Source organism: Pezoporus occidentalis, unplaced genomic scaffold, assembly GCF_034315485.1.
Source record: "Pezoporus occidentalis ecotype Australia unplaced genomic scaffold, CSIRO_AGI_Poc_V1 ctg57, whole genome shotgun sequence".
Lineage (NCBI taxonomy): Eukaryota > Metazoa > Chordata > Aves > Psittaciformes > Psittacidae > Pezoporus > Pezoporus occidentalis.
The window spans coordinates 3,941,358-3,959,880 of NW_026915910.1; the positions used below are offsets into that span (position 1 = coordinate 3,941,358).

Here is an 18,523-nt window from a genome sequence, read left to right on the forward strand (position 1 = left end):
TAACAGACAAATAACAATTGATTAACTGATCATTTAATTCATGCATCTAATCAGCAACAGATTTGAATACAAATGTTAAAAGAAATTTGATAGACAAATGTTCAGTAAATGGCTTTAAAATAAATTTGCCTTTCAGGAATGAAGTACAAAAAATATTCTGAAAGAGGTAGTACTGCATATCTGTAAGACAGTCTTCAAAGTTTTGATCACCCACCAGTGTTTTCAGAAAGGGCTAAGTGTCAATAAGCTTGACATTTTGTTAGTTTAAATAAGAAATAATTGCTAAAAAGCTGAGATAAAACTTTTTATTTCTTTAAGTCCAACTTATTTGTTTTATTTAATTAAAATTTAATCCATCTGTACTTAATATCTTATAAAATAAAAAACCACTACATTAGAAACATTAAATTTGAAGTTTTCACTTAGAAAACCGCCAATCATAGTGGCTTCAGTCAGTTTGACTCTTACAAAGAAAGGTACCTCTTTTCTGGTTAGGACTGGAAATAGAAAATATGTCTTAAAGTTTGGCTTACCTAACCTCTGAAATGCTACTGATTTGAGAAGTATGAACAATCTTTTAAGGTGTCTTCTGAGAATGGCAGAAATCTAAGAAAGAGCTTTCAGAATCCTGATGGTGGAATTTAATTTCAAGTTGAAAGTTTCATGCAGTTGCTGCCATTTAACCATTATTTTTCCAGATATTTTTGTGCACAGCTTAATAAATGAATGAATTTTTACTCACTTTAAAAAAACCCAACAACTTATATCAGGGAGTTTGAACTAGATGACGTAAAAGTCCTTTCCAACCCTAACTATTCTATGATTGTATGATTCTATGTAAGCTTTTTTATATCAAAAGAAGTCACACTGAGACCAAAGATAACTCAAAAAGAGTGTTATTGGGAGAGAGTAAAACATTGGCAATGTTTATGAGAACAAAAAGAAATGCTAGTCATCATGAACCTCAAATTTAGAGTAGTTGTATTTTAACTTCTTGTTTCAGCCCCATCCTCAAAGCTTATCCTTCACCTTGTGTCTAGTTTAACTCCTTGCTCTCCTTTTCTGCCAGTGTGTGGCTCCCTCATTGATGAGCAAAATAGTTCTTAGCAAAACATTTTAAGCTGTAAGGTTGGACACCTCTCCATAGTGTCCAGTAACATATTACACAGAAGCTATGTACGAAAGAAGCTCTATGGACTCAGGGCATTCAAAGCTTTGATTAATTTAGGAACAACCAACCAAAGAAAATACCCTTAGACAGAGAACCAAATGCCACTGGAATCTGAAGTATGGAGGTGAGAAATTAGGGTACATAACCTTAGAAGAAACAAGCCATACAATTCAAGGACACAGTCATATTAAAAAGAAAGTAATGTTTAAAGCCAACAACTCTGTATTTAATTTCCTGATGACACAGCTTTGTACACTGTCTGTTGCATAGAGAGAGTCTGTTCAGAGTGAAGAACAGTCTGAAACAAGATATCCAAACTTTTCATGAAGGGTGGTCAAACTGTAAGGCCTGGATTCATCTGTCCATAGCTGAGGCACTTTTCTAAGGCTTCTAGAAAATGAATGAATTTTGGTTTGTGCGTGATCAGCATCTCTCCATCATAGCAGAGTGGAGACCACAGGAGGAAAGCAAACACATATGGATCTCAGAATCATAGAATTTCTAAAGTGTTTAAAGGAAAAATGCATCAACAGAAATGAAAATATCTGTTATGAGAGGAGCTTCTTTCCCTCTTAAATCTGTTAAGTAAGACTTGAAATAAGTTGGTAATATAAAACAGTGTTGACAGTTCATCCACTGTAGCTTGTCCTTCTGGATCAACAGTGTCTGTTTCTGATTAATGCCTAGATGCACTGTAATCCTTCTGTTAGATTTTCATCTCCCATCCACTGCCTCTCAATGGATTACCACAGGTAGGTAGGCATAGACGTGTAGCTCTGCTCCCAACTACTGGCAACTCTGAGCTCCTTTAGATATCACAGTTTTTGTCTCTCTTAGTTGAGCAGCCATTATCATCATTCCTCGGATGGAGTTAATTTATCTTAATTTAGCTACACTTTTCTTCTTTCTGCTTTTTCTTGTTTTAGGAGACAGTGACTTCAAAAGTAGTGACTCACCACACAGAAGTTCTTCACTGAGTCTTCTGTAGGTTGAATACAGTTGCTTTCTGATCAGTTCCTAAGAACTCATGTTTTTTTTCTTGGAGCTAGCGTTTAGTTCAGCTTGTATCTTTTCACATTAACAGTACTACTATCCACTTATTAATGTTGGACAAAATAAGAAGTATTATGTTGTTACCTTTTTTTTCGTAGCCTTACTCAATTCCCCTATTGTGTCTTGGAGCAATCTAAATAAATCTACACCAAGATTCAATTTTTTTCATCATTTCACTTTCTTCTCTCTTTCAATAAACATAGTAACAAAGAATCTTGATAATAATATTGCTACTTAGTATGCCTGAGTAATCACTACCTTCCGTGCTTTGGCATGGAAATTATTTCAACATTTTCTTTCTTGTCATAACCAATCTTTGAAATACAGAGCGTTTCCTCCCCCATTCAAAACCAGGACAACACACTTTCTGAAAAAGTTAATCTATGATGCTCTGGTGAAAAGCTTGTTAGATTCCAAATAAGCAATATCAATCTGTTTCTTCTTGATTACACCTATGCAGTCCCTACGCAGTCACAGCTGTAACTCAGAAATATTGCAGTTATGTATGGTATCCTGTGGTAGGCTTGAAACACAAAAGTTGTTTCAATGGCTATATTGATTCAGTGGTGACAAAAGGTAAAATATAGGTAATTTTGTAGAGCAGTTTATGGTGGGTTTTTCTGATGAACAAATATATTGGAAGGATCCCATTAATTCACCTGAATTTGGTATAATAACTATGTATTCTACAATGAAGCTTGTTTTATATTTAAAAATTATAGCTACCTACAGCTCCTTGTTGAAAACCTAGTGTGGTTAGGACAATACTTGTAAGTTGTTTTTTTAGCATTAGAAACTTGAAAGAGCATCATTAAGGCAAATATTATAGATTAATACTTTTTCTACATGGTGGCTTCAAATCTGCTGTGCTCATCATAGTTGTTGGAGTGAATTTCCTGTGGTTTCTTCTCTTCTGGAACCTGCCATGAAAATCAGAGAAGAGTTTAGTTGATGAGATATAGACTTTTGCCATATAAGGAGACCAAAGTGCACCAAGAATATCACTGTATTTGTATATATTATGTTTCTGTTTATTAACATTGATGCAGCCTGACAAGAACCACCAGTTCTGAATTCTGAGGGATGAAATAAGGATTTTCTTAATAGAAGAATTCCTTAACACTGATGTTAGCTGTGAGAGTTCAAAATTAATATCTGCAATTTTCAAAGAGTTCTAGAGGAATAAGGTGACCATCTCTAATGAAATGTAAAACAAAACTGTATGCTAACTATCAATGTCACTTCCCATTACCTGATAAATCTCACTCAGAATATTTCTGAGCACATTTAAGAACTTTAATATTCCTGACATTTTTATTAATTACATATGACAGCCTATTTCAGGTTTTGCCAAAAAACAGTGCTTTGACTTTCCCAAGATCAAATGGAGAATAACTTGCAGAGCTGTCACTAATAATTGTTTTTTTCTGATTGTCATTGCTACAGCTTATCCCCTTAGACTGCAAACTCTCTCTGACAAAAAGCCAGATTGAGTGATTGGTTCATAGTGGAGTTTAATTAATGAAAAAAACTAACAAAATATCCCTCTGGTTCGCAATATATAATGTAAAGGGAATGTATATCATGTATTTCTTCCTGAGTTTGTCCTGGCGGAAAGGATAAAATTCAGATTTCCCAAATTAAGAACCTGTCATCAGTCTATAATGAAGGGAGATGCAGAAAGCCTACAAATGGTACAGGGAATGTCTTAAGTTAGCCAAGAGGCAATATATATGTCTGAATTTCTGCTTTGCACTTGATTGTCATCCAAGTCAGAGATATATGTGTGTCTCAATTGATCAAGTCTAGGTCTGTACAGTATAGAGCTCTACATTTGAGGTAGGCAATGAAAGGTGTTTCATTATCACTGGGGATTATAGATATTTTCAGGGTTTTAATTCATGTAGCCTAACACATATCTGGAAGGATTCAGATGAAGAGCCATCTCTTCATAAAGCATAAAAGGAGCCTAACAGGGCTATTTCAGATATACTTGTTTCTCAGCCCATTGCTTGTGTCTTCATGCATAAAAAAATAGTGCCGGGGGGCTGTCTTCTTCTGATAACCTCAGTGGTCAGATTGTTCAACCAGGAAGCATAAGAGCTTCTCCTTGGCTTAAGAGAGACTCACCCTACAAATACTGAAGAAGAGCTCTACATTTCACAGAATTACAGAATAGTTAGGGTTGGAAGAGGCCTCTGGAAATCATTTAATCCAACCCCCTGCCGAGGAAGGGCCACCTAGAGCATGTTTCATTTAGTATAAAAATCCAGATCATGCTAGAAAAGCAGCACCATTTACCCAAAAATGCAAATAGAGCGTCTAGACTACAATATGGAAGATAATGCCTGTCACAGCAAGAGCTTAAAAGCCATGAAAAGCTCTACTGATGTCTCAGTTTTTTGGATGTTTCTGCTTCATATTCAAGGTTAGTCCAATGTAATGGCATGACAAGCTAGCAAGTCCAGAAAAGACCCTGAAGGTAGTCTTGATAATTTCACATCCTCAGCTAGAGAAGCATTTTTGAATGTTGACTTATATGTGCAAGCCACAAACCCTAGGAAAGCAGGACTGCAGGGTGCCACGTGTATTCCAACATAATGAAAATAAAGAAAGGTTGTATCTTACCTCCCAGAAAACAGAGTCGTCAAAGCAGTTCTGGTCAGACACTTGTCCCAAGAAAGGCAGCTTTAGAATTCCACCTGCAGAAAAACAGCATCAGAGGTTAAAAAAAAGGACAAAATGCCCAAATGTTTCTCAGATGTGACATGGGGAGTCTTCTATGTTTTCTGACTCATTTCCTAGTCTTCAGAAATTCCCAACCACCTGGTCACCTATTAGGAGAACTGATGCAGTTTTCTTCAAGTCAATATGAATAAGAGCTTGTTTTTAATTGCTCAGACCTTTCCCAGATTTCAGACTGGAATTTTATGTTTCAGCCTGGATTTTTGTTTGTAAAATATCCACAGTCACATGGAAATATGTAACGCCTAAATGAATATGCCTTCATCTCAAACTAGTTTCTGTTCAGACTTTTAAGAGAAGAATTTAATCCATGGCAATGTCTTACTATTCCTGTGTATAGAACGGAGTTTCTTTGGAGTATGTATTCGGCAAGATATCTAGGCTTCATTTGAAGTCAAAATTATTGGAAAACTGTTGTTCCATATTTAAGTTTCTGCCAGTTTGCCATCATGCGTTATTTCTATTTTTCTATTTTGTATTATTTACATGAAATTGTTCATACATTGAATTCTCCAAGGACAAAACTCTAAATTCATACATATTTCAGTTGCTACGTGTGTCATACTGACCTGTCAGTGCTCCACCCGCCAGTGCAATTCCGATTGTGCTGCCCAGGGCAGCAGCCTGCATGCCAGGAGTTAGGCGGCTATTTCGCCTGAAAAGGGCAGAAAACCAAACCATTGATAATCAAAAAGTTATTGCATTTTGAGACCGGTAGTTTGTCTTTCTTACAATATTTTACTTGCTGTCTGCTGGACAAAGTGGGTCATAGGAAAATATGAGCCATTGCTCTGTACAAGACAGAAATCATGATTTTATTTTGGTTTTGTTTTAAGACTACAGATGAAAACAAGGTTTTTGGAAAAGTTATTAGGACCTTCAAAAGGCCATTATTCTATCTTTCTGGAGTCCTTTAAGATAGTTGAAATAGCCCATTTTGCTAATTTCTGGGAAATCTTTCAGTTACCAGCAGTGTAATTGTAGAATCATGCTGAAGATTCACCTATGTTTGAATGGTTCTGTATGCTGGTTTTTATGATGTTTTAGATTTATTTATTTTTACTTGAACTTTTAATTTGGAGGAAGCTTGTCATATAAACAGTGTGCTAAAGGCAGGATATCAAGAACAGTCCTATTTAAATCGGAACACAATGTCTGACATCAAATCAAAGATGCAATTTCTGAAAAAAAAGTCATAATTAGATTCAAGGAGGGTGGAAAATTAGGATAAGCCTTTAAAAATCAATAGACTCCTTTCTCTCTTCTCTCTGTAACTCACCTATTTTCCTCATTTATTGCAGTTACTACGATGCCAGCAATACCTCCCAGTATTCCAGGTAACCCATGTAAATTATGAACTCCACAAGTGTCATGAATGTTCAACTTGGATGCCAACAAAGGCTGAAATGAGGAGGAAGATGAAGTTTATAGTAAATTTATAGTCTTCCATTATCTCTAGAATGATATGCGAAAGAAAGTAGTGCAGAAATATATGAAACAATTAATTTAGGTACACAAAGTTTAGATATAAGCCAAGTTTTCTTTCCCTTCACTGTGAAATTGTTTATATGCAGACAAACCGAAGTCTTGAGGTAGAAGGTTACAAATTTCCAAGCTACCATCGTAAATATAATGGTGCAAAACACAGGACGGTCTACTTAATCTTTTCAGCCACTGCAATGAAAGTTGAAAGAGGTGGCTAAGTAGCCCATACACTTGTTCTGAGTCTGCTTGCTGGGTAATTTCTTCCAGAATGTTTCTCCATCAGGAAATTCCAGTTTAATTCATTTTAGTCAGAATATTTTTTTCTACACTTTGAATATGAAATAATTCCATTTTGCAATTCTTAAGTACTTATGATTACAGATCTATTTAGATATTTTAAAAGACTGAATAGTCCTATTTCACTTATTCCTGGATTTGGAGGAAGATTTTTGGCAGCTCCTTGAATAGAGATACCAATTTTAGTGAACTCTAATGTCTTTGTGATCCTTCTCTGCTTCTAGGTGATAGACTGAAGTTAGCTCATAAGCATACATTTAAATCCCACTGATTTAAAAATTGCTGTTATCTAGAGTTTGCTGTCTATACTGGTGATACCAGCCAGGTTCTAAACTCCCTTTCTAGCAAACTAAAGGAGCTCCAGTAAAGCCAAATAAACAATAAATACATGAGAGCAGAGCTGGATCCTCAGTACTTACAGTCAGGAAGTGGAACCCAAGGACAGAGATGATTCCAGCAATGCTCCCAATGCACATGGCAATAAAAGGGTTTATTGACAAGTCAGCACAGGTACCCACTGCTACTCCTCCTGCCAAGGTGGCATTTTGGATGAGAACCTGCAAAGAGTATACAGAGACAGAGTTGATATATGTGGAACAGAGGCTTGTTTTAGAGATGAGTGACTAAAGGCTTTTTTGCATAAGGAAGTTTTCCTTTTCTTCAGGTGAGATTTTTTTCAATGAAGAATGAACAGGAATTTAAAACAGGATTCTCTGTTGCATGATCAGGGTGTTGGTTTGATGCTGCTCTCCTCCAGTTTAACTGGGACCGGTTTAATGAAGACCAATTTTTGCAAAGTCACCAAAATTCATCTGACCTCTCAAAAAGCCAGGCTGAGCCAGAGAGAACTGCTCCTACAACAGCAGCAAATTCTGCAAGCTCATTGAACCATGCCTGCTCACTCTGAGCTTAGAGATACACTTCTTCCAGCAACTTCTGGAAATTGCACTTCCAGCAACTGCTGGAATGAAGTGTGTGAAAACATAGGGGCTGAATTTTAGGATAAGGAGATGAACGGTTGGCAGTCTGGCAGCCTCAGCGTAGTTTGGTTTGCCTGTTGTGCAGCTGCACTGTGAGATTGCCACAGAACAGATCATTGCTTTGAGAGACCTGTTCTGTCTACGGCAATGCAGTAACTCACATAGGATCTTTAGAATAAGACCCAAAAGTCCACCTGAATGTTGGACTAGTGTCCCTGTGGTCCAGCAGGTTCCATGGATAAGAGAGAACAAGGGAGCAGGACCATCACTGTAATGTCTAAGAGCTTTTCACTCTCCAGATGCAGTGATCCCACTGAGGAATCACCACATACCTGAAGTAGGGTGGGTTGCCACAGGACCCAATCTTACATTATAGTTTTTAGACATATAATAGCTCTAATTTTGCCCACAGCATGAGCAAAGGCTCCAGATAGTTCATGGATATTGTAAATCTGCCTAATGATCCTTATTATAGAGGAGTGACTTGATTTATCAGAGGTTGCAATGTGATTCTTACCATACTGAATTTGCCTCTTTGATCCAGCAGGCTGGAGAGGGCGAATGTTACAACAGTACATGCGGCCAAGGAATAGTAGGTGTTGACAATTGCTTTAATATAGAAAATGTTTTCAGATGCAGTGGCAGAGTTAAAACTGGGCCAAAAAAGCCAAAGGAACAAGGTACCTGGATGAATAGAAGTCAAAATGAAATAAAGACTGTTCAGTCACAAGGGTATTTCAGTGTGAAAAATCCAAAAGAACAGAACTAGCTGCAAGAAATGAGGAAGATGATCAATAAGAAACATGAAGTTGCCAAAATGCTCGAAGAAATAATAGATTATGCGGAAGCTTTTGACATTGGCATTTGTGGTTTGGACACGTGGTATTAATCAAATCCTACTGGAAGACTTTGATGCATTGTGATTCCCTTGTCATGCCCCATTCACTTTAAAAAGCTCACCACCACTGTGAAAACCATACCAGCATAGGGTGCATTAGCAAGACAGTTTACATGCAAATACTTTATCCCCTATTGATATAATTGATAGTTTTAACTGGTAAATTGATCTATGAAGAGATCTCACAGACAGGTGTAGAATAGGTCTCACAGACAGGTAAGTGTGTGGTTTCTAACGTTCTTTAGTGAGACAGGCACAGTTCAATAATTTTAATTATGGCCAGCTTCTATGAAATACTGCTTGTAACAGAAGATTTAACAAAACTTGAGTCACCACAAATGCACAGTAGAAATGCATCTTTAATTTGATTTTTCCTACAGGAAAAACTCTAAAATTATGTGTCACTGGAAACCCTATGCATGCATCAGACAAAACCAGATATGCATCTAGGAATGTACTTAAGAAAATAGATGCAGTGTAATAATAAGCAATCATTAAATTGTAGAAATGAAGGAGGGATGAAGAACTGATCAGCATTCACTATTACATCGCTTACCAATCATGGCAGATATGTCCGACTGATAGGTAGATTCTTCATTTTCATGTTTTTTTTTCAAACCAGGACGACACAAGACCAGGGTTACGGCTAAACCAAAATAAGCTCCAAAAGCATGGATGGTCATTGAGGCTCCAACATCTGTAGCCTGTATTAAGAACCCAAAATAATGCACAGATTTTCTACAGCATAAAGATGAGGATTCAATGAAGGAAACGTCAGGATGACCTTAATAGTTTATTTTCTATGATAGAAACTAAAACCTAGAGTATTAAAACTGGAAGTATTGCAAAGTGAAAGCATTTTTTACAAACAGAAAATAATTATTTCTAAAAAATTGTACCTGAAATATTTCTGTAACTAGGTGTTCGTTGCATGCAAAGATTGTAATCTCCAGAATTGTCAATATCAGCATCTGAAGAGGACTTGTTTTCCCCAGGACTGCTCCAAATGAAATCAAAGCAGTTGCTGTACTGAAGTCTGAATTTATCATGCTGAAGTTAATAGAAAACAAAAAACCAAATCAGTTTAAAGAGACCTGAAAGAAGGCTGTAATATCAAACCTGCCGTATCATTAAAATGATAGAATTTTATGTCTTCAGATATACAATTATTAAGATCATCTTTGGGAACAAAAATTAAGCCAAACCTTTCCAGATGGGTTTTGTAGAGATCTTTTCAGCGACTGAGGAAGAAGTTTGGGAATGTTATCTCCTGTTTATACTATATATATTCTTAGCTGGTTGAAATAACAGTGAAAAGTCAGATGAGATATGTATTTCAGATGTGCAGAAATATTTTCAGCTCTGTCACTGGAACTCCAAAGAGGATAGGGAGCTTACAGCTTTGGTCAGATGGTCTATCTAATTTCAAAAGCCTTGCATGACTTTCTATCACTGTGCATAATGTTTGCATTAGCTGTCAGGAAGGACTGGTGTTACCTGGTCATGGGGAATGGCAAAGATAAAGCCACAAACTGGTCAAAACCTTGCAGCACGGAAGGGCATTAATTTACGGATCCCTCTACAAATGCAGATCTGTAAGCATTAAGATACTATTTATTTCTGCTTGTCCCTCAGTAATGTTTGGATGTTGTTCCTTTCAAAATGATCTACAAGTTGTCTCAGAAAAAAAGAACTGCAGATGTGGAAAACACCTTGGCAGAAGCAAGACAGATGAATGGAAGGGGTAAAAGTGTCTAGGGACATTGCTCATGAGGTCTCTTATTCCATGACTGGGGTCCAAAACCTACTGCAGTATGGTACTCATGCAAATCATTCCTTGAGAAGTAGGAGAAAATCTTATGAGTGGATAGATGTACTATTCCAGCCACATTCCAGACACTCTTCCATGTGTTGTGGAAGGGCAGATCCTTTCATGCCTGCTGGCTGCAGGAGATGCTGTGTTACTGCAGGAATTCTTCCAGCTTCCACAGCTCCAGAGATTGAGAGTAGTCTCTACATGTAATTTCATCCCACACTTTGGTTCCCTTGGCCCGGTGCACCACGTGTTGCCCCTTTAGAGGTGAAGGTCAGATGAATGTCAAAAGGTGGACAGTAAGGCTCAAACAAATTTCAGTGAACTTACAGTTTGATCCCATAGGTATTGTAGTTTAGGGCTTCCCCTGTTATCTTTACAGATAGAATTGTCAGTTTTGGTAAATTCACATGTACCTCTTACTGCCAACATGAATTTTCCCTTCTTGCATGTGCCAAAATCCTTGCACGAGGGTTCCCCACTGGAGACCAAAGGCAGCAAGGAGCATGCTGATACCAACACTGCTGAATCCATATTTCTTCAGAAAGGTCATCAGGAAACCAAACCCAACAAATATCATCACATGGACATCCTGAAAGACTGAAGGGAAAACATGACTGTGTAGTGACTATGAAGAGCAAAGGGAATCAAGCTAGGGAAAAATGAGGATTTAACAGAAAATAAAAGAGTTCCAACTCATGTCATCAGTGTGATCTGTACTTTCCTTCTTCATAACCAGTCTAATAGTTGAAGATTGAGTGTCTGGAAAATGCAAGACCCAGTTACAGATTTTATTCTTTGCTATGTCATTGTGGATAGAACACTAGGTCTCTATACTAGAAAACTTGGTATATTTGGAGTTGTTCTCTGTGTATGAAGCTACCTGTAATATCACAGCTTCATGTCCTTACAGAGTTCTCTTCCCTCTCAAACAAAGCTTGTCACATTCAACATGTTCTGGCTAACTCCAAAATTGACATGAGATTTGCTTGGTAGGGTGCTACTTGACTCAGTGAAAGATATGTTTCTGATCCCTAAAAATTACTGTCCAAGAGATTGATTTCTTTCCATGTGTAAAAGAAGAAGGCATTTGAGGTAACGTCTAAACTAGCAAATTAATATTGCTAATCGGCATATACTTAGCCCTCCTTCAAATATGCTTTTTCCTTCCAAATATGGATTTCATCTAGGTAGTTGTTTTTGCATTATTTTAAAAGCCTTTTATTTTTTTAATTTGCTTTATTAGGCTTTTTAATACAAACTGAGTTTATCACCACAACATGAGTATTTTATATTTTAAAATATATCTGTCACTCTGAACTGTTGTTTTGTGTGACTTAATGGACGCTACCAAACATGCTTGAGTTTTGTAATTGAATCTTTCTCTGATGTTATTGTTAGTAAGAACCTCAGTATACAGAAACTGTTTCATTTCATTTCTATTTCATTGCCTCTTACATGGAAATACACAGGAAAAACGTGGGACATTGGGTTTGTTAGTATAATATTTGGCTTGAAGTTACATTTCCTAGTTACCTATAGTTTTGCTATATGCATTACCAAGTTTAGCCAAAAGAGGGCCCAGAAGTATAATAAGTTACTGAAGATTCCTAATAAACTCAATTATATTTGAGTTAGCACTGTCATATTCCAGCCCTGACCTAGCAAGGAAATACATACATGCTTAAAGTAAGATCCTTCACACATCTAAGGAACAGCATAGAAATGCAGTAGGTTTGCAGACATCCCCGACCCTTTTTCTTCCTCTTTAGGCTGGACATTTTCACATTTATTTCCTGACTTCAATAATAGCCAGTGATGGGATTCTTGAGGCCCTTGTAGTCCTTTGAAAGCTTCCTATTTTCCTCCATGTTACTCCATTTCCAGACCCACCATCCAAACTCTTATGTTGTGCTTATTACTTATTTTAAAAGATGCACAATTAACTTATCCTCCCCATTTAGGCTTCTGCTTTTGATATACTTGTATATTTTGTATTGAAATGCTGTGTCAAGTTAATTGTCTTGGTTAGAGCTCAACGTATTTCCTTACTTCAGAGGACCTGGCAAGAGATGAAAAAATACGGCTGGGGACAATCCAAACCATGCTAATACAACCTTCCTCATCCTATCAGCAGCAAAGTCTTTAGTAGCTTAGGGGATGAAGAATCCAAAACACAGCTTAATCTTCCCATATTCCTGTGTCAGGGGGAGTGGTGGTGGTGATGGGGGAGGGGGGGTGGTGTTTAGGAAAAGGATATTAAAGTACAAGATAATTTGACGGGTACATCTGTCTGTGCACCCTCCCAGCTTGCAACAGCCTGTGTCACAGGAACACAGAACTCTCTTCCTGCCTGACTTGACTATGGTGGTGGACTGCACATCTAGAGCACCTCTCCTTCAAATGTCTTAGAAGACATGCAGCAGTGGTTAGTGCTGGTAGATCTGAGTGGATAGCCTTCCTATACCACCATCATGATGATTTCAGGTATAGGTAATTACCCAGGTTTTGTTTTTAAGTGGGACAAAAATATCTTAACAGGTCACATGAGAGATCTCTTTTCAAATAAAGGAGGGCATAACCCAAGATTGATTTCCCTCTTTTTTGAGGATAAGTGGAAACTGGATGATGAACAAGCTTTTTTTATTATGTTTAAAATAACTTTCTATGAGTAACTGTTCACCTAGTAGCCTGTAGGATCAGCACCTTTGTATTTGACAAGTGGCCCTGTTTATTTGTCTGACTTTTGTAAAACTACTTTATTAAGAGCTTGTTAATGTTACAAAAAAAAAAATACCGAGCTAGAGGGCAAACCCATAGAAGCTACACAGCGATATCTACAAAAGTAGCCTTTTTGTTTGACTTTGGCAGAAGAAAATGGAAGTCAAAGTGGTACACAACTTCAGCAGTGTTCACTTTATATTACGCTTGAGTTTCATGCACAAAATGAGGGGCACGTTTGAAAATTACCTACTCCTTTCTTTTTATTATTTCATCAGCCTATGCCATGAAATTTCCTGTATAGTTTTAGTTTTGCCCATTCAGGGTAGTCAGCTTCGGCTAAGAAAATTTTTCCAATCTCCTAGAGAGTATTATTGTTTGTTAGCTTATTACTTGCTCTTGTTTGCAATCTCCTGGTTACAATTATTAACATTAATGTTAACAGCTAGCCATTAACAATTTACTTGCATTGCAGACAAAGCAAGTAAATTTTTCTCACTGAAACATTCCCACTCATGTATACCACGTCTTAGTAAATCACGTCCAGATTAGTAAAAAGATGCTTTAATGTTTAAGTAACCTGAGTCTACATGTGAGCAAAAGAATAGGTTTCAAAAGCACACTGCACATGATTCTTCAAAGCTGCCCATGACCAGTGTATTGATTCCACTGCAGGGTTCCCACATGTTTTTCTGTCTCAATGCAAAGATGCTTGTGGCATCTGGGTTTATACTAAATACATGATTTTGCTCTGCCTAAAATAAGTAGACTGTGGAACCCCGAACAAGAGGGGTGCATAAGTTTTCCTATGCCATGAGTGATGGATCAATCACAGGACGTTACGTACAGGACACCAGTACTAAAGACATCCTCTTAAGAGTGCTTGCTTGTCAGATGCCCTTGTCCTGCCATTCTAGCGGCACAGCACACCTGAAGTTGTCCATCCGTATGCTATGCTTTCTGCATTCACCAGAAATAGATATAATGCAAAGTTATGCTTTGGGAATGATCTCAGCTCAGCCCTCCTTACCTGAGTGCAAAACTGTGGTGATCTTCAATTATTATTTTCATCTTCCTTCAGTCCAAAAATGCTGAAACAGCTTTGGTTCATGGTGCTGAGGTATTTAAGACATATAAAAGGAAGCCCTGCACTACAGTTCTGAGAATATAAATTGGCCTCTGGTCAAACCAACTAAACCTATGAGGTACAGATGGGTTAACATCTCTGGGAATAGAATGGGAAGCAGTTTGAATCCATTGTTTTGTGAATTCAGGGGAAGTCCTGGCACAGGGTATGTCCTAATACATCTATAAAACCATAGCACTAACTTTTTGCTGGGTCCTCAGACAAACTGTGCTCTTGGTTGCATTTTCTAGGCAGGGAATTTTGAGAGGCAGAGGGCCTAAAAGTGAAAACATGGGTGTAAGGATATCTTGCTTTTATTCCGGTCCCTGTGAATGAGATCCATCAGCTCTTTTAAATCAGCATCAAAAACTCCAACACTAAATCTGTGGTGTTTGCTCAGTTTATGTCTCTATTGGTGACCTGAACAGCCTGCCCAAAGGGCAAATGGCATATTAGGCAAATTACACCTGTACAGATACATGCTCTTCTCTCCCAAAACACTGTTCCCACCTGTACCATTTATTGAGAATAGTCCCTTAACCTGTGCTATGTCTAAAGCCGTACCTAAGAGGAGATCAAGGTGCTTGTTTGACCCAGCAACTTGCAACTAAGTACCTCTCACTCACATCCCCTGCCTAATAGGGGAGGAGAATTTTAAAGAAGGTAAACCCCATGGATTGAGATAAGTTTAATAATTAAATAATTAAATAATTAATAATTAAAATAAGGTAAGACATAATACTCATATTACTACTACTAATAATAATGAAAAGGGAAATATCAAAACAAGAGAGAAAGAATAAAAAAACAACAAACAGTATAAAACACAATACAATTGCTCACCACCCACTGATGGATGCCCAGCCCATCCTCAAGAAGCAACCAGCACCTCCTGCCAACTCCCCCTGCTTTATATACTGGGCATGAAATGCTGTGGTATGGAATACCCCTTTGGTTAGTCTGGGTCACGTGTCCTGTCTCTGCTCCCTCCTGGCTTCTTGTGCCCCTTGTCACTGGCAGAGTATGAGAGACTGAAAAGTCCTTGATCTGGGCAAGCATTACGTAGCAATAACTAAAACCATCAGTGTGTTACCAGCATTGTTCTCAGACTAAAGACAAAACACAGCACTCTACCTGCTGCTAAGAAGAAAATTAACTCCATCCCAGTTGAAATCAGCACAATAAACCAAAACCATGCCAGGAGCTTGCTAGTAGTTCAGCAGTGTAGATGGCTGGGGGAGAGTGTGCAGATCATACACCGCCTTCATAGGAAGGCATGGGAGCCAGCAGGTAATTTCTCCCAAATATTTTAGACTCTCATATTAGGGAAGGAATAACTGTGGGTGATCCCTAACTGGGTAGATTACTGTACTGCAATGTTGGGATCTGGTGAGAAGAATTCTTTCCTCTGTGATGTTGATGAGGCTTCTGCCCTCTCTCTGATGTATTTTCAAAAAGAAGATATTAAATATAAAAAAAAAGCAGGGCTGGGGGAGAGTTTTGTTAAGTGTGAGAACAGACTATCCCAGGAGCTCCCAGGGATCACAATACCCATGGTAATGCATGTGGCATAGACAATCTTCATCCAGAAGACTCGATGTTTACTAAGAAATGCACTACATGTTTTAAAGGACCACTGAAGACTTAAATTACTGGCATGAGGATCCTATGTACCTTTCTTCATTTTCCTTAGCAAGGAAGACTCCATAAAAATGCAGGTCATTTTTGTACCAGAGCTAGTGCACATGACATTCAAACGAGAAAAGATAATTTTCTCTGTTCTTGTGGTGTGAAAAGACCGTAATCTGAGTCTTAAGGACCCATTTCCTAGATAGCATCCTTCAGGTTTACCAAATTTTACAGAGATGCCCAAAAAGCTATTGTTCTCTGGCTGTATTGGTTGTTGTTGTGTTGTTTTGGGGTAAAATCAGAAAAGAGGTAGGTGGACAAGGGTATTAGGCAATAGCTATATTAATAAAATGACAGTGCCTGAATAGAATTATCTATGATGTCCAGTTATTAGTGTGGTTTCTGGCACAGTTTTTGCCTAGGCTTACTATCACCTCCTAGGTCACAGTGGACCAAGGATCATTCCCAATATACTGTCTATATATTGGATGACCTAATTTAGGGGCTGCGATAGTTCGATATCATAGAATCATAGAATCATAGAATAGTTAGGGTTGGTAAGGACCTTAAGATCATCTAGTTCAACCCCCCCTGCCATGGGCAGGGACACCTCACACTAAACCATCTCACCCAAGGCTCTGTCCAACCTGGCCTTGAACACTGCCAGGGATGGAGCATTCACAACTTCCCTGGGCAACCCATTCCAGCGCCTCACCACCCTTACAGTAAGAACTTCGTCCTTATATCCAATCCAAACTTCCCCTGTTTAAGTTTGGACTTAATCATGGACATGGCTAAGCTGCGTCTCAGAAAGAAAATGGGCTTTAACATAACCTAAGTTACTATTTCTTGGAGATACTGCTGGATTTTAGTGGAGTTAACCCAAACATGATTAATTAGCCCCATCAGCTGACTTGCATCTGGAGTGGAATAATTTCATGCATTCACTGTCCTCTCCTGTAGACATTTCTCTGTTTGAGAATAGACAGCCCAGGACTGCTAGGGGGTGAAGTGACCATGAGATTACATTCCTCTGTAACAGTCACTGAAAAGACAGTTGGAAAGATAAAAAGAGGGATACATTCAAAATTACATCAATACTACATGCAGGCAAGGAAGTCAATGTTATGATCCTCACTAAGAAGGCTGCAATCAGACTACAAGTTGTTAAACCTTCAATCCTACCAGCAAGACACAGGCTACTCCTCTGTATACTTATTTTTCTGTTTATTTACAGTCTGATCTTTGTGTGAGGAGGAATAGGGTGTAAGAAGTCAGCAACTATTTCTGAGGCCAAAACTTTTCCGCTGAACTTGATCAAGCATTTGCAGAGCAACACATCAACAGAAATGTTTACAGGCTGAACCATTACTGTCTACAGTTGAGCCTGTGCTTTGAAAGATAGGACGGGCTTATCCACCTTGTGACAAAAACTGTTGCCCTTTGTGTAGTCTGCAAATGTATTTTATAATGATGATGAATATTTTGAATATGTTGACCAATTTCCATGTTTTCATAAGAAAACCTTTTGAAGTCTGGATGACAGAAATAAAATATTTTGTTCATTTTCATAATCAAGATAGAAGATCAGGCAAGAAACATTACCACCGATCTCAGGAAAGTGCTAGAATTGTTCAAAACAATCAATATTTCTCCAAGTTTTAACCTGCTATGCAAACAGTAGAACTATTTTCAGGATTCTTTTTTTGTCCCAAAAGAGGTGATTGTAGCAGTTAGGTCAATTTAGTACCTTTCAGAATCCAAAATACTTTCAGAATTTTATATGTGCTCAACTTGAATTTGCCTTTGAAGCTTGCTGCTTTCACACTTCAGAAAAAGTTTGTTTGCCCCAAAGCATGCCTTTCTTTTCTAGATATATTGGTAGGCCTAGTAGGTTAGTCAGAAATCTTATTTAGGATTAGTTTAAAGAAATTATAACTTCTATAAATGCTAGACAGCAACACTTACTTGGATATAAAATTTCAGGGTTATTATCTTCTCGATATTCCACAAATATCCCAAACAAAACAATGATGATCACTTCCAGAAGAAGAGCCACAGCTGAAAACTTGAACCTCATGTTGATGTCAGGAGCTGAAGGCATTGCAGGGGAGTAGTTGGTTGTGAGAGCCTGATAAAAGGCACTTGCTTTAAGTGGGTACTACTTCAGTGGATCTGGGCGTTATAGCAAGAAAAAAAAAAGAAAAACCCAAGCACACCGTCACACCCACTATGGGAGGGAAACAGTATGGGTCAATATAGTGTTTTCTATTTCCCAGGCTATTTCTGTGCATGAAATGCTGGTTTACATTTAGTTTTTCAACTGGTAATTCACACAAGCTCATTTAGCCACAGATATGCTTCTCACTGTCTTGTAAGTATTTTAAAAAGGAAACAGCCTATAAGAAAATCTCACAGAGACTGGTTTGCTGCATGTAGTAAGGAGCACAGCTTCAATCAATTGTGTTTCTGGTAGCAAATAATTCCTTCAAGTTGTAGATTTCATTTTAAGAGGTAAATAGTTTTTCATCTTCTATGAAATATGGATAATATCCTATCTCTTCATATGGGATATGATAAAGAGAATTTCTTTCAGCAGGGTGTG

At 37.9% G+C, this 18,523-nt stretch overlaps 1 protein-coding gene across 1 annotated transcript; it reads right to left on the reverse strand.

Annotated features, from left to right (window-relative positions):
- Window positions 1-2,839: 2,839 nt before the first annotated feature.
- On the reverse strand, window positions 2,840-18,091 carry RHAG (Rh associated glycoprotein). Its single transcript, XM_062638499.1, has 10 exons — window positions 17,887-18,091; window positions 10,859-11,042; window positions 9,529-9,679; window positions 9,186-9,333; window positions 8,249-8,415; window positions 7,171-7,308; window positions 6,249-6,370; window positions 5,539-5,624; window positions 4,853-4,926; window positions 2,840-3,144 (listed from the first exon to the last, which is right to left on the reverse strand). The coding sequence occupies exons 1-10, from the start codon at window positions 18,020-18,022 to the stop codon at window positions 3,067-3,069; spliced, it is 1,284 nt and encodes a 427-aa protein (XP_062494483.1). The 5' UTR covers window positions 18,023-18,091; the 3' UTR covers window positions 2,840-3,066.
- Window positions 18,092-18,523: the final 432 nt, after the last annotated feature.